General features: G+C 42.7%; 1 protein-coding gene across 4 annotated transcripts; it reads right to left on the reverse strand.

Moving 5' to 3' along the window:
* Window positions 1-1,475: 1,475 nt before the first annotated feature.
* LOC115457788 (gastrula zinc finger protein XlCGF26.1-like) lies at window positions 1,476-11,735 on the reverse strand. Of its 4 annotated transcripts, none has more exons than XM_030187383.1 (2): window positions 11,667-11,735; window positions 1,476-3,261 (listed from the first exon to the last, which is right to left on the reverse strand). In XM_030187383.1, exon 2 carries the CDS (start codon window positions 2,737-2,739, stop codon window positions 1,522-1,524), a length of 1,218 nt encoding a protein of 405 aa, XP_030043243.1. In that variant the 5' UTR covers window positions 2,740-3,261; window positions 11,667-11,735; the 3' UTR covers window positions 1,476-1,521. The 4 variants fall into 4 exon arrangements, with proteins under 4 accessions (XP_030043243.1, XP_030043244.1, XP_030043246.1 ...); XM_030187384.1 differs by lacking the exon at window positions 11,667-11,735 and adding an exon at window positions 11,502-11,655; XM_030187386.1 differs by lacking the exon at window positions 11,667-11,735 and adding an exon at window positions 10,760-10,798.
* Between the last annotated feature and the right edge of the window lie 3,977 nt (window positions 11,736-15,712).

Here is a 15,712-nt window from a genome sequence, read left to right on the forward strand (position 1 = left end):
AATGTTACTCTCCACACCTATGACTGGGAGAGCTGGCCATGGAAACACTTGTTCATATAATGTAACTGCATGCTAGACCACCTGATACAGCTCTAATTTCCAAAGGCAGGGGAAGGATCATGTATTTGATATACTGTCTTTCTGAGGTACAACCAAAGCAATGTACATATTATATACAGATACTTACTAAAGTAAGCAAATAACTTACTAAAATTATTCCTGTTGCCTCTCCAGGCAAAAATAATATTTTTGTGAGCAAAAGATCAGTATATTTCAACCCCCACTTCCCAAAACTGGGGGGGGGGGAGGCAGAGAGATAATATACCTTTTAGGTAAATTAGTATATAGCATGTATGCGAGCCAAGTTTGACAATTTAGCATGAGGGTGATTTCTGGCTGTACAGTTACTTAAAAAGTCAAACTTCAGAACATTATACTGTCTGTGAAACCTTGTCCACACATGGTATAGGGGACCCTGCTAAATGGTAATTTCTGACTACTGGGAATTCCTACAAGGCAGCACACTTCCCTCCTGATGCGAGGGAGCACAAGCAACAGGGGGCAGCCTGTGTAGTATGTGGGATCAGGCGGAAAGGCTCATTGTTGGGGCCTCATTTGCATGTGTCAATAGTGGGGACACTAAGAGAAATTAGATTTTCTCACTTTACATATATAGAAATAAAAACAATACAGGGATAGTTTGTCATTGGACTACAACTATATTTTTTAAACTAAAACCTCTTTCCGCAGGTCAGGACAATCACCTTAGATATTACTTTTTTCTTTATTCATACATCCAGATTTTTCAAGAACCTAAGAGGCCAGTCTACAATTCCAAAACTGCAAGACAGTGCAGAAGTTGCCAGCTGATTAATGGCTTGTATCTTGTTCTGAGCTGTTCAATATCAATTTTTGTCTCCTATAATATTATTTACTTGTCTTATCTCGTGCCTTCCTCAGCTCCTTTTTTATTATACCTTCCTATTCAAGTGCTTTTAGGTCACTGTCCAAGGGATATTTTCAGTTTTGCTCAACTTTCCTCTAACTGAACATCTGTCCAGACCAAAAGCCATCTTTATGTCATCTCAGAAGATTTTGACTACTCCGAGTTGTTCTGCTAATTATTGGTCACTGGAATTGTAGAGCTTTAGGTCATTTACAAACAATAAGTGTGATATAGCCTTTGAATAATTGTCATCTTTAGAAATAAGGCTAAACTCATAGCCCAAAGAATTAATAATAGTACTCCATTGATTTGGACTCTTGAATTATTCCAGTCCCATCCTTAGTCTCAACAATCAATACATTTAGTTGTGTACCTATCCTCAGGAGCTTAGCCGAGTTTGGATAACAGAGCCGGTAGTGGGAGGCGGGGCAGACTTGTACGGTCTGTGCCCTAAAAAAGACAGGTACAAATCAAGGTAGGGTATACACAAAAAAGTGGCACATTTCTTGGGCAGACTGGATGGACCGTGCAGGTCTTTTTCTGCCGTCATCTACTATGTTACTATGTTACTATGATTAAAAGTGCCAAACAAAATAAAAGTGATGGCAGGGAGCCATTTTATGAAGTTCCAAACTTTGTTTTGACCTCAAACATTTATCACATTCAGAACATTTAGATGGTTTGTCCCCTGTGTGAACCATTTCATGCAGTTTCAGGCTGGCTTTCTGACAGAAACGTTTATCACATTCCAAACATTTAAATGGTTTCTCTCCAGTATGAATCATTTTATGCAGTTTCAGGTTGCCTTTCTGACTGAAACTTTTATCACATTCCAAACATTTAAATGGTTTCTCTCCTGTATGCGCCATTTTATGCAGTTGCAAGCATTTTTTCCACCTGAAACATTTGTCACATTCAGAACATTTGAATGGTTTCTCTCCTGTGTGATTCATCATATGCAATTGCAAATGGGCTTTCCGATTGAAACTTTTATGACATTCAGCACACTTAAATGGTTTGTGTCCTGTGTGAATCATTTCATGCTTTTCCAGGTCACTTTTCCGACGAAAACATTTATCACATTCTGAACATTTAAATGGTTTTTCTCCTGTGTGATTCATTTTATGCAGTTGAAGGTTGGCTTTTCTTCTGAAACATTTATCACATTCAGAGCATTTAAATGGTTTGTGGTCTGTGTGAATCATTTCATGATTTTGCAGATCACTTCTCCGACGGAAACATTTACCACATTCTGTGCATTTAAATGGTTTTTCTCCTGTGTGAATCATTTCATGCAGTTGGAGAATAGTTTTTGTTTTGAAACATTTCTCACATTGAAAGCATTTAAACAGTTTGTCTCCTGTATGATTCATTTCATGCAGTTGCAAATGAGCTTTCCGATTGAAACTTTTATCACATTGAGAACATTTAAATGGTTTGTGTGCTATGTGAATTTTTTTATGCTTTTGCAAATCACTTTTCCGACAAAAACATTTATCACATTCTGCACACTTAAACGGTTTTTGTCCAGTGTGAATCATTTCATGCAATTGAAGGTTGACTTTTGTTTTGAAACATTTCTCACATTCAGAGCATTTAAACGGTTTGTCTCCTGTATGATTCATTTTATGCAGTTGCAGATGGGCTTTCCGATTGAAACGTTTATCACAATCAGAACATTTAAATGGTTTCTGTCCCATGTGAATATTTTTATGCTTTTCCAGATCACTTTTCTGACGGAAACATTTATCACATTCTGAACATTTAAACGATTTATCTCCTGTGTGATTCATTTTATGCAGTTGCAGCTCACCCTTTCTTTAGAAACATTTCTCACATTCAGAACATTTAAACAATTTGTGTCCCAAGTGAGTAAGTCATTTTATGCTGGTGGAGGCTGCATTTCTTACTGAAACATTAATCATATTCAAAACATTTAAATGTTTTTTCAGAGCGGAGAGTATCTTCAAATAGATTAGTTTCACGTAGATGCTGACGGTTATGAACCTTAGCCCAACATCTGAGTATATGGTGAGCCTGTGGAGAAAGTTTCCTGAGTATCAGCAGTTTTACATATCTGTCACCTTCTTGAAGTCTTTCAGTTTGTAGACAAGTAGTTGGAATTTCTCTTCTGTATTTGATCTCTCTCTTTTATGAAGTATTTCTTTCACCTTGGTTGGTAATATACTACCAATATTTCCCTTACACTCAGCTGAAGTATCTGGGCTGTCTCTGGAGGGGTTTTCGTGTTTCCATTCCTCTCTTCTGCTCATCACACACACTCATTCTTTTACTGTTATTCCTAAAACCATCATCTGGTGGATAAAAATCAGAGTATGATTTTTAATTTTACCATGTAGGAGAAGAGGAGAAGAACATATATAGGGAACTATCCCCATATGATTATTTAAAAAGAAATTTGCTTGGCTAAGGTTCCAAATTACATATAACAAAAGAAAGTGCTACCTGTAGATAGGTACAGCTGGTCAATGGCACACGAACAGAAGGAAACAGACCATGAGTGATCTCATCCTGCTGGTTCTGTGCATCTCATTCTCACATCCTGTCTCTGCAATGATTCCCTTCACTCTGATTACATCTACTAAATAGAAACTCTGCAACATTCTGCTGAGGGCCTAAGATTCATTGCAGATCAGACCTGTCAGTTTAAGGTAGCTGAATCCTAATGAGTTAAACATAAACAAAGCAGATAGTAAGTCACCTAGCTGTAAAGGTCAAGGAGCTGCCTTCCTTAAAGCCTATTTTATAAAGTTACATAAAGAGCAATTCTATGAACTAGGCACTCACAGTTACATGCCCAGTGTGCATGTAAATATTTAGAATAATCACATATACATGTGATAAATGTCAATATTCTGCCTATGTGCTATTTTGCAAATTCCTGCCTTACTTATATAGCAGGTATTTGCAAGTGGGCTTACATATGGGTATGGTATGGGTGAGACTAAGGCAGGGCTTCCACTTAGGCAAATAACTTAAAGAATAACTCACACACGTGCCTACCACATTTAAGCACCCACACTTACACAATATCTACTTGTATTCTATAACAGAACCTAGGCACCAAAGTTCCTTTATAGAACAAACTCCCACAGTGTGGCCTCAGAGTATCTAAACGGAGGCACATACTGTATTTTTCGGACTATAAGACACACCGGACCATAAGACGCACCTAGGTTTTAGAGGAGGGAAATAGGAAAAAAAAAATTTTCCTTTTTCCCTCCTCTAAAACCTAGGTGCTCCGGTGCGTCTTGTCCGAGTTCGGGATCGCCCTCCCCTACTCACGTCACGCGATGTTCCCTGGTGGTCTAGTGACGTCGGGGCAGGAAAAAGCCCCCTCTTTCCTGCCCAGCGCGCTGCTCTCCGTCCTCCTGTATGCTGCCTGACGGTCTCGGCGAGATTCAAAATGGCCGCCGAGACTTCAATTCTCGGCGGCCATTTTTAATCTCGCCGAGACCGTCAGGCAGCATACAGGAGGACGGAGAGCAGCGCGCTGGGCAGGAAAGAGGGGGCTCTTTCCTGCCCCGACGTCACTAGACCACCAGGGAACATCGCGTGACGTGAGTAGGGGAGGGTGATCCCGAACTCGGGGGGAGGGCGATCCCGAACTCGGAACTCGCTACCTTCGGACTATAAGACGCACCCCCATTTTCCTCCCAAATTTTGGGGGAAAAAAGTGCGTCTTATAGTCCGAAAAATACGGTAGTTACAGACTTGCACCCTTAAGGAACATTTCTATAAAGGCAGCCAAAACTTAGGCACCAAGAAGCAAAGCACAAACCACTAGCCATTAGACATCTGGGCGCCCTGATTTTGTTATGCAAGTTGTCATTTATGCGTCAACATTTAGGAACATCACTTGTGTAATGTCAATAGCAGGCATAAATGTACATGGCTAAATGTAACACCTTAGTGAGTATCTTAAGAGTATTTCGTAAGATCATGAGTATAAATGTTGGACCTATCCAAGCCCCACCCACTTGTATGCCCCCTTGCACTAAGCAAGTTGCAGTCTGATGTTATAGACTACTGCTCAGTGTGCAGTTCACACTTACACGCATAACTGTCACAATCATGAGTGTACATGCTATTACTTTCTGAGACGTTCTCGGAGAAGAGGACATTTCTCAGGTAAGTGAACACTATTTTGCTTTGTGCTTTGGGAACATAAAGATTGGGGTTTAAAGGAGTAATTGTAGGTTACTGATAGGCAGAATAAAAATATAAAAAAGCAAATTTTATCAACTAATCTCCAGTCTTTTCCCCTTAGTTTTAAAACTTGAACTTTGTACCACAGCATTAACAGCCTCTAGCAGGCACTGCAGGATCTAGTCACCTAGATAGGGTTTTAGATAGTGCTGGGGAGGAGCCGGCTGTCTTGGTACATGTGGGTACCAATGACATAGGAAAATGTGGGGGATAGATTCTGGAAGCCAAATTTAGACTCTTAGGTAGAAAGCTCAAATCCAGAACCTCTAGGGTAGCAATTTCTGAAGTGCTACCCGTTCCACGCTCAGGGACCAAGAGACAGGCGGCGCTCCGGAGTCTCAATGCATGGATGAGACGGTGCAGGGAGGAGGGTTTTAGATTTGATAGGAACTGGACAACATTCTAGGGAAGGGAGAGCCTATTCCGAAAGGGTGGGACCAGGCTGCTGGCATCAGCATTTAAAAAGGAGATAGAGCAGCTTTTAAACTAGAGACTAGATGAAAACGGCCGACAGTCGCTCAAAAGTGCATGGTTCTCATAGTTTGAAATGTCTATATGCGAATGCCAGGAGCCAAAGAAATAAGATGGGAGCGTTAGAATATATTGCACTAAATGAAAAATTATATATAATAGGCATCTCTGAGACCTGGTGGAAGGAGGATAACCAGTGGGACAATGTCATACCAGGGTACAAATTATATCGTTGTGATAGGGTGGATCAAATTGGTGGGGGGTAACAGTGTATATTAACGAGAGCCTTGAATCAAATAGATTGAAAATTCTGCAGGAAACAAAACACATCTTGCAATCACTATGGATTGAAATTCCATGTGTAAAGGGGAAAAGGATAGTGATAGGAGTGTACTACCGTCCGCCTGGCCAGGATGAACAGACGGATGCAGAAATGTTAAAGGAATTTAGTGATGCAAACAAACTGGCCAACACAATAATAATGGGTGATTTCAATTACCCCGATATTGACTGGGTAAATGTAACATCAGGGCACACTAGGGAGGTAAAATTCCTTGACAAAATCAAGGACTGCTTTATGGAGCAGCTGGTACAGGAGCCGACGAGAGAAGGAAATATTCTAGACCTAGGCCAAGATGCACTAAAAATCGTTAAAGCCCTTCCCTTACCGATTCCCTTAGCAAATCGGTAAGGAACGGGCAGGCATCAAGGAATAGGAATGCAAATGAGCTGCTCGTTGTAGCTCACTTGCATTCTCTATTCCATCATTAAACAGTCGGCCGGTCGAGCATGCGCAGAGCAGCCAAGCGTTATGCTGGCTGCTCTGCGCATGCCAAGGACGTCCTTTATGGACGTCCTTCACTATATATAAAAAAAGACGAGCTGTGTCTATGGATGTCCTTTATGGACGTCCTTGGTCCCCCCCCCCAAGGTCGCCGCCGCTCCCCCCTTAATTGAAATGACAGCTTCCCGCAGCCCCGGCCTCCCCGACAGCCTTACGTCAGACAGCGGGCCAGGGAGGAAAGGAGAGAAGTCCGAAGGGAGGCAATCAGCTGTTGCCTGCTGCAGCACCTTCACACGGAGGTGAGAGGCGCTGTGAGGACCCAGCCCGGTGGCAGACGGAGGAGGGCGGGTGGAGGGGGGAGTGGCAGTGGCGACGATCTCAGGGGGGGGGGGTGGTGGGGGTTGCGAGGAAGCTGTCATTTCAATGCAGGGGGAGCGGCGGCGACCTGGGGGTGTGGGCGTCGTCGTCAGAAGGGAAAAAAGAAAGCCAAGTGCTCGTCTAGGACGTCCTTGAAGGACGTCCATGTTAGGCACTTTAGAAGGATGTCCCTGACCAGCACTTGGGACACGCAGCTTGTTTTTTTTTTTACATGGGTGTTAGGCGCTTTCCCACTGGTCTCCATGGGTCCAGTCCGGTCTGTTCACAGCAGCCCCAGCCTAACGAGAGGTGCAGACCTCACGTTAGGTTTTCCACGGTAAGGGGAATCGGTAAACGTTAGTGCAGCTCATTATAATAGCCTTTGAATCATCTGCATTCCGTTAGCTGCTACCGGGGGGATTTTTTTTTATTATTACATTTGTACCCCGCGCTTTCCCACTCATGGCAGGCTCAATGTGGCTTATGTGGGGCAATGGAGGGTTAAGTGACTTGCCCAGAGTTACAAGGAGCTGCCTGTGCCTGAAGTGGGAATCAAACTCAGTTCCTCAGCTCCCCAGGACCAAAGTCCACCACCCTAACCACTAGGCCACTCCTCCACAAGAGGACCTTACAAGACTGGGAGATTGGGCATCTAAATGGCAGATGTCGTTTAATGTGAGCAAGTGCAAAGTGATGCATGTGGGAAAGAGGAACCCAAATTATAGCTATGTCATGCAAGGTTCCATGTTAGGAGTCACAGACCAAGAAAGGGAATCTAGGTGTCATTGTTAATACGTTGAAACCTTCTGCTCAGTGTGCTGCTATGCCTAAGAAAGCAAATAGAATGTTAGGTATCATTAGGAAAGGAATGGAAAACAAAAATTAGGACGTTATAATGCCCTTGCATCGCTCAATGGTGCGACCGCATTTTGAATATTGTGTTCAATTCTGGTCGCCGCATCTCAAAAAAGATATAGTGGAATTAGAAAAGGTGCAGAGAAGGGTGACGAAAATGATAAAGGGGATGGGACAACTTCCCTATGAGGAAATGCTAAAGTGGCTAGGGCACTTCAGTTTGGAGAAAAGGCGGCTGAGGGGAGATATGATAGAGGTCTATAAAATAATTAGTGGAATGGAACGGGTAGATGTGAAGCGTCTGTTTATGCTTTCCAAAAATACTAGGACTAGGGGGCATGCGATGAAGTTACAAAGTAGTAAATTTAAAATGAATCAGAGAAAATATTTCTTCACTCAACGTGTAATTAAACTCTGGAATTCGTTGCACGAGAATGTGGTAAAGGCGGTTAGCTTAGCAGAATTTTAAAAAGGTTTGGACAGCTTCCTAAAGGAAAAGTCTATAGACCATTATTAAATTGGACTTGGGAAAATCCACTATTTCTGTGATAAGATTTTATATTTTTTTTGGATCTTGCCAGGTATTTGTGACCTGGATTGGCCACTGTTGGAAACAGGATGTTGGGCTTGATGGACCTTTGGTCTGTCCCAGTATGGTGTCACGGTTGTGGCTGTGCCCTTATGTTCAGACCTACTGTTTCTCTGTATCTAGCTCTGTGACTTCTCCAGTCTGCCTTTTTCCCTGTTGTTGTTCTTCCTGTTAGCCAAGCCTCACTTTGGTCTCCCTGCTTCTGCTTCATTTTCTACTTGTGACATCATTAGCCTACTCCTTTATAAAGACCCAGGGAGCTTTCCTGCGTTGCCTTTGCAACAGGTCTATTTTCCCTCTTTCATGTTGTACTGTTGTTTGATTCTGAGGGAACTGGTCTTCTTGTTATGCTGTGTCTTTGGGCCCTGTGTGAGTGGTTTTGGTTTAAATCTGTATGGATTACTTTCCTGTTAGGTTTGCTGTCAAGCAAAGCCCTCTTTTGTTTCTCTGTGTGTGTTGTTCTGCTTTATACCTGTATGGATTACTAGCCTGTTAACTTTACTTCCAAGCAAAGCCCTGTTCTGTTTTTCTGTGTGTGGTTTTGCTTTGAACCAGAATAGATTATTTTCTTGTTGTCTAGGCTCTCCAGCTTAAGCCTGTTCTGTTTCCTTGTATGGTTTACCTTGTTACCTTTCACCTGTGCTTTTTTTGTAGAAAAAAAGGTGCCGGTACTCATTGTGGGTGGGGTCACCACATATGGCCCCACCCCTATGATAGCCACACCCACATTGGCCACACCCCTTATACCAGCCATGGCGCATATAAACAGACATCATTGAAAATATTATATTAGTATAGGAGAAAAAAAATAACGTGATTTTTTCATTATAAATAATTTCTGTAAGCTGTTACAGCTCCAGTATACCCAGTGCAAAATAAGACAGCAGATGTAAATTCTCAAAATGGACATATTCCAAACACTAAAATTAAAATAAAATGATTTTTTCAACCTTTGTTGTCTGGTGACTGTTTTTCTATCCATATTGGTCCCAGTCTCTGATTCTGCTGCTATCTGTTCTCTTAACAACGTTTCCAGGGCTTCCTTTCCATTTATTTCTTTACTTTCTCCTTTCTTCTTTATTTCTTGCCCTACATCCATAAGTAAAAGCTGGGTCCTTCTCCGTGGAATTGACCAAAGGAGGTATAACGTGGATCCAGCTTTTGCCTATTTTCTCCATCCACGTGCAGTTTTTCTCCTCTCTTCCCTTTCTCTCATCTCCATCCACGTGCATCTTCTTTTTTCTTTCCCCCCCCTCCATCCATGTCCAGCACTTCTCCTCTCTCCTCTCCTCCATCCATTTCCAGCATTTCTCCTCTCTCTTCCTGTATCCATATAAAGCAATAATTCTCTCTCCCCTCTCCTCCATCCAAGTCCAGCATTTCTCCTCTCTCCCCGCCAACCCCTCCATCCATCCATGTCCAGCAATTCTCCTGTATCTCCTGCTCTCCTCTCCATCCATTTCCAGCATTTCACCTCTCTTCCCTGTCCTCCCATCCATGTGCATCTCCTTCCTCTCTTCACTCCCCTCCATCCATGTCCAGCATGTCTCCTCCCTCCCCATGTCCAGCGATTCTCCTCTATCCCGTCCTCCCCTGCCATCCATGTCCATAAAATCTCTCTTCCCTGCCCTCTCTTCCCATCCATGTCCAGCGATTCTTCTCTGCCCCCTGTCCTCACCTCCCATCCATGTCCAGCAATTCTCTCTTCCCTGCCCTCCCCTCCCATCCATGTCCAGCAATTCTCTCTTCCCTGCCTTCCCCTCCCATCCATGTCCAGCGATTCTCCTCTCTCCCCTGCCATCGATGCCCAGCAATTCTCTTCCCTGCCCTCTCCTCCCATCCATGTCCAGCGATTCTCCTCTCTCCCCTCCATGTCCAGCAATTCTCTCTTCCCTGCCCTCCTCTCCCATCCCCTTCCATCAATGACTCCTTTCGCTGGTAGATGGACATAACCCATTAGTCTGGACTGGTCTGGTATGATTAAAGGAAAGAAAATTATCAGGTAAGAACATAATTTTTCCATCTTCCCTAAGTCAAAGAATGAGGGGAAAGTGTTAACAATGATTTTTCCTGTGATCTTAATACCCTAGGAGGAACATCATGTTGCAACAAATCCACCAGGCTTTCTAGCAGAGAACACCTGGTGCACCATCGTTAATACTTTATACATAGGACGAAATTCCATCAGGAGCTAATGATATTTAGCATAAAGAGGAGTGACATGATCACTCATAGTCAATCCTCCAACTGGGATCAGATTACTTGGAGGCTCCATCCAAGTAACCTGATCCCAGCATTCTAAACCGTATGCAGTTGCTTAAGCAAACTACGGGACACTCCCAAATAAATCACATTATCATAGTCCAACTTAACCATTAACAACGAATGCAAAAACAAATGAAGCACCATCTCATCAAAACAAGAGTGCACCGCCCTCAATAATCTTAAAGAGGCACACCCCACATTCACAACATGAGAAACCTGTTTGTCAAACTTCAGTCCTGAATCAAGCAACAACCCCAAATACCTCAATGAATATGAAAGTTGCGCCTTGTCCTGCAGAAACTGAGGGGTCCTTTTACTAAGGTGTGCTGAAAAATTACCTGCGGTAGTGTGGGCACAGGTTTTGGACGCACACAGATCCATTTTCAGCGCACCTGCAAAAAAATGGCTTTTTAAATTTTTGCCAAAAATGGACATCGTTTTAAATAGTGTTTTATGAGGGCAGAAATTTCACTCATCCTGGCAATTAACGTTAACACAAGCCTGGACAGGTTTGACGAATCAGTTTTACAAACTATTGTGGTAAAAGGCTTAATTTCGCAGAGGGGGGGATAGAAAGAACAGCCTGCAGGGCAGTTCTGCCACTTCATTTTAAATTGTGTTGCATGAGGACAGAAATTTCACTCAACCTGGCAATTAACAGTTTTTCTAATTTTTTTTTACCCTGCATTTATATATTTATTATTATTTGTTCTGGGGTTGTTGTTTTTGTTTTTTTTTTGCTTTTAGACGAGCAGGATCTGTCCATCTAGTAATTTCAGTGAACAAAAAAAAAAGAGATTTGTTGTTTTTACATCTTCTTTTCACGTCCATGATCCGTAAACTAAACATTCTCAGCAACCCTAGAGAAAAACCCCAAACCGTCTACCAGGCACCATGGTAACGCCTGAGATATTTTTAATCCTTCTTTATTCCATAACAATAAGAAAAAAAAATAAACTATTTGGTTGTGCTCTAATACAATGCTTCTCAAACTTTTTACTCACAGAACACGCAGACAAATTTTGATCTATTCTCTTCCTGCACCATCTTCCCACTCTGCAACCCGCAGAATTCTGTCATTCATCCTGCTCCCTGAACCTCTCATTCCTTTTTCTCTCTCTTAGCCGCTCTGTTCTGCATGAATTATTCTTTCTAGCTTCTCCCCTTACCCATCCTGCGATCCATTCTTATTCTCCCCACACGGCAGGAACCTCTTTCACTTCCTCCTCTCGATGCACTTTTAACCTCTCTTAGTGTATTGCAAGCCTCATGCTGGTGCTCCAATAGCCTCTCTTACCGTATTACAAGCCTCACTCTGGCGTCACCAGAGATTCGAACAAGGAGGTGCTATCCAAGAAGGTTGAAGAAAATAGGAGACGGGATGTTCTATCTGGTAGTGCAGTATAGGGCTGAAGCCAGTAGGCGGAGCTTGCCAGCAGTAGGCGGAGCTTTAGCTTACCGAAAACATTAGCAAACGCTATTGAAACCAATAGCAAAAGATTATTAAAAATAAATGGTGGTCTATATGTAAAAAGTCTGACTAGTTCCAGTTGGATAGGCAGTGCCTTCAAAGGTGGAGGACAAAATATGTTTTGGGGTTTTTTTTTACTTATTTGACAACTTTTAATTTATTTGAAAGCTTCACATATTTAGATATAAATATCATTAAATAAAAATTGGATATCACTAAAACAGCTTGAAAATTATTATAGCTGGTAGAAACAGTAGTTACAACCTCTGTATTTTGTGCTTATTTTTCCACACAGTTCTATACAAGACAGATTGCGAGATTTCAGTGAGGATATCCTGTTTCTTGATGGGTTCATTTTAACTGTTGTTGTAGTCTGCCTTGGGAAGCCTGGTGTTTTGGAATATACTGAAATTGAATGGAAGTAAAATTAAACTCTCCTGGGGGGCACATGGCATCACATCTGCTTCTGTTTTCAGGGCCGCCGAGAGGGGGGGGGGGCAGGGGGGGGCAAACTTTCCTGGGCCCGGCGCTGGGGTCTCTCTCCTCCTGCTCCCAGGCTACCGGTGCTACAGTCCCCGGTCTCACCTGCCTGCCCGTGGCTCTGTTGGTGGCTCCCTTCTCTCTCTGCCACCAGGCCCCCTGCATTTGGAAAAGGGAGAGTCTCTATTGGCAGCGCAGCACCTCGCATCTGTTTGAGAGCGGCGGATCGCCTCTGGCCTTCCCTCACTGTGTCCCACCATCGTCTTATGTAACTTCCGGTTTCCTCAAGGACGGGGCACAGTGAGGGAGGGTCCGAAGGGAGGCACTGCCGATTTGAATGCAGGGGGCCCGGTGGCTGACGGAGGGGGGCTGTTGACAGGGCTGGGGGCAGGTGGGTGGAGACTGGGGACTGCGGTGCCGGCGGCCTGAGAGCAGGAGAGGGAGGCGACAGTGGTAGCGATTGGGGCCCGGGGGTGGTGGGGGGGGGGCCTGGCTCAGTCTCTCGGCAGCCCTGTCTGTTTTGTAGAAGTTTACATTTTAGATACACAAATGGATTGAGCATATTTCAGGGACATGTTGTTTTATAAGTCAAAATAAAAATTTCTTTCATGCAGATCTCTCATTTGTTTAAACATAACTAAATGGGCTATAAGCCCTTAACAAAGTCCATTGGTTTTCTTATATTTTGTTCTTGTGCTGACTTGTACTGTGCCAAAACTGAAGACTCATGTCTTCTAAATGGTCAATAATAAACAGAGCTCATTGTGGACACTATCCACCCTAAACGGTTGTTTTCTGGATGTACATGAGGAATTGTGATATTTAATAAATAAGTCTGTGTTTGTGTCCCTAGTCGTGCCTCCAAAGATTATATAATCCTTTCAAGATAGCCAGACAATTGTTTAACTTATTAGTGGAACAATACCACAGAGGCATGATATGGTCGCATTTTCAATGTGGTAATACTAGGGCCCAGCTAAGAAACAGGTTATTTTGAGTTAGTCTTCACTGGACCAAACTTGCTTTCATTGTGCCATCACCATCCCCACTGGATAGGCAGTGTCTTAAAAGGTGGAGGATAAAGGATTTTTTTTTTACATTTATATCCCACATTATAGCATGAATTTTCAGAATTATTGATTTTGCTGAAATCAGACACAAATATATATAACAAAAATATATGGCAAAGACTTCTTGGTAGGTAACTTGCTCAGAAAAACAAATTTGACCACCACCCTCCCCTTGAAGGCCACTGATAGCTTGTAACAATAGAATTGGATGGGTTGATAATAAAAAGTTAATCACCACATCTCCAAAGACCAGAATCGAAAAGACTGGATAACAAAAGACAGCCCATCTCTCTGAAACTCACAGAAAATGACCCACCTAATCTTGTCAAGTATGGGTGTGTACTTCAGCAGTTAGTCAGCTAGGAACCCTTATGATATAGTCTAAACATGTGACCAGCTACCATGCTCCGTTTCAAAAGCTAGAGAGAAGCAGTTTTTACCCCTGAGTTTTAATTGGATCAATACAACTCACTTGACTATGGCCCAACAGGAATTATTATAAAAACTAGAACACAGTCTGCCCCCACTGTCTTCTCTCTGGCCTCTGGACCTGCACCTTTCTATGGGCCTTCACCGAATCTCTGGGCCTTGCTGGATGCCATAGACACACACACGCAGATAAGACTTTCTCCAGGTTTCACTACTAACAAATCTGCAAAAAGACTTCTTTCCCAGTAAGGATCACCATCAAAGCTCCTTCATCACTCTAGCCAGCAGCAGAAAAAATACATCTGAGCCTCAATCAAGAAGACATCTTTCCCCAAAAATGAATCCACCACCCAACTAAGAGAAAAGACCCCCTTCACCACTCCAGCCAGCAAAAGAAAGAATACATCGAAGCCTCAATCAAAGTGAGTTACTATTAATCCAGCAGATGTACAGATCAGCAGGACCCAAATCAGTCCAAAACAAGTAAAGTAAAAAAAAAAACAAACAACACAGTTTATACCTAATTGTTCAACCACCCTTAGGATTCATCTTTGGGTTTAAAAAGCAAAACTATGTGCATGTAAGGAAGGATTGGATAAATTAATTAAAACAAAGTTTACAGCAAATGCCCTTAATATGTAAGACTTGGTGGCAATAATGAAACAGTGATGAAATATTCACATAGCAAGCAGCCTGAGCCAACAGATTTATTTTCCGATGAACTTCATTAACTTTGGGGCCCTTTTACAAAGGCACAGTAGGCTCTATGCATGTGCAGTGCGTACCAAAATGAGACTACTGCCAGGTAAGCACACTCCCTGGAGGTAATTTTGGATTTGGCATGTGCCTTTACCACCAGGACAAATTATTTTTTTTATTTCCTACCACGTATGGCGTTTCCGGTATTAGCCCTTACCACTAGATCAATGGGTGGCATCAAGGGCTCAGGCCGTAAATAGGCACATGCTGGTTTCAGTTTTACCGCAGGCCCTTTTCCTGGTCCATTGAAAGAAAAGCCCTTTTTCCCAGATGCAGTAAAAACTGGCCTGGCACGCATTATGAACATGTGCCCACACTACGCAGGCCACTTTTTGCCACAGCTTAGTAAAAGGACCCCTTTGTATGAACTTGGTGTCTAACAGTGTGCTGAACTGGTCAATGTTGACACATTTAGGGTCCTGTTTACTAAGCCACCTTATAGGTGAATTAACATTTTTAACATGCATTAACGCACCTACAACATCCCTATAGGCGTCTACATGGTTAACATGTGTGCTAATTGCGTGTTAAAAACGCTAACGCACCTTAGCAAACAGGGCCCTTAGGCTGCCTCTGGACAGAACTTCTGCATGAAGGCAGCCCCTACCTCATTATTCAATACATATCTGTGAAATAGTAGTAAAAAAACCAAGTACATTTTTATAATATACCACTGCATTCCACAAAACAAAAATGAACAAGTTCCCACATGACATCTTTTTCTTTTGATGTAGGCACAAGAAAAAAAGATGCTAAATGCTCCCAGTTTGAACCTAATTAATGTTTGTTTGTTTTTTTAATTGTACTTATAAATAGTAAGTCTGATTGTTAAGTACCTGATTACAGGGCTTTTTTTGAGGGGGTACTTGGGGGTACTGAGTACCGGCACCTTTTCCATTGTCTGCTAAATTTGACCCATGGTCCCCAAGTTTTAATGACAGAGCTCAGGCTCTACACACCAATTCTGCCTTGTCATAGATTCTGTGACTGGTTGCAGGGGGCCTTG

The sequence above is a fragment of the Microcaecilia unicolor genome, chromosome 14, assembly GCF_901765095.1.
Source record: "Microcaecilia unicolor chromosome 14, aMicUni1.1, whole genome shotgun sequence".
Classification (NCBI taxonomy): domain Eukaryota; kingdom Metazoa; phylum Chordata; class Amphibia; order Gymnophiona; family Siphonopidae; genus Microcaecilia; species Microcaecilia unicolor.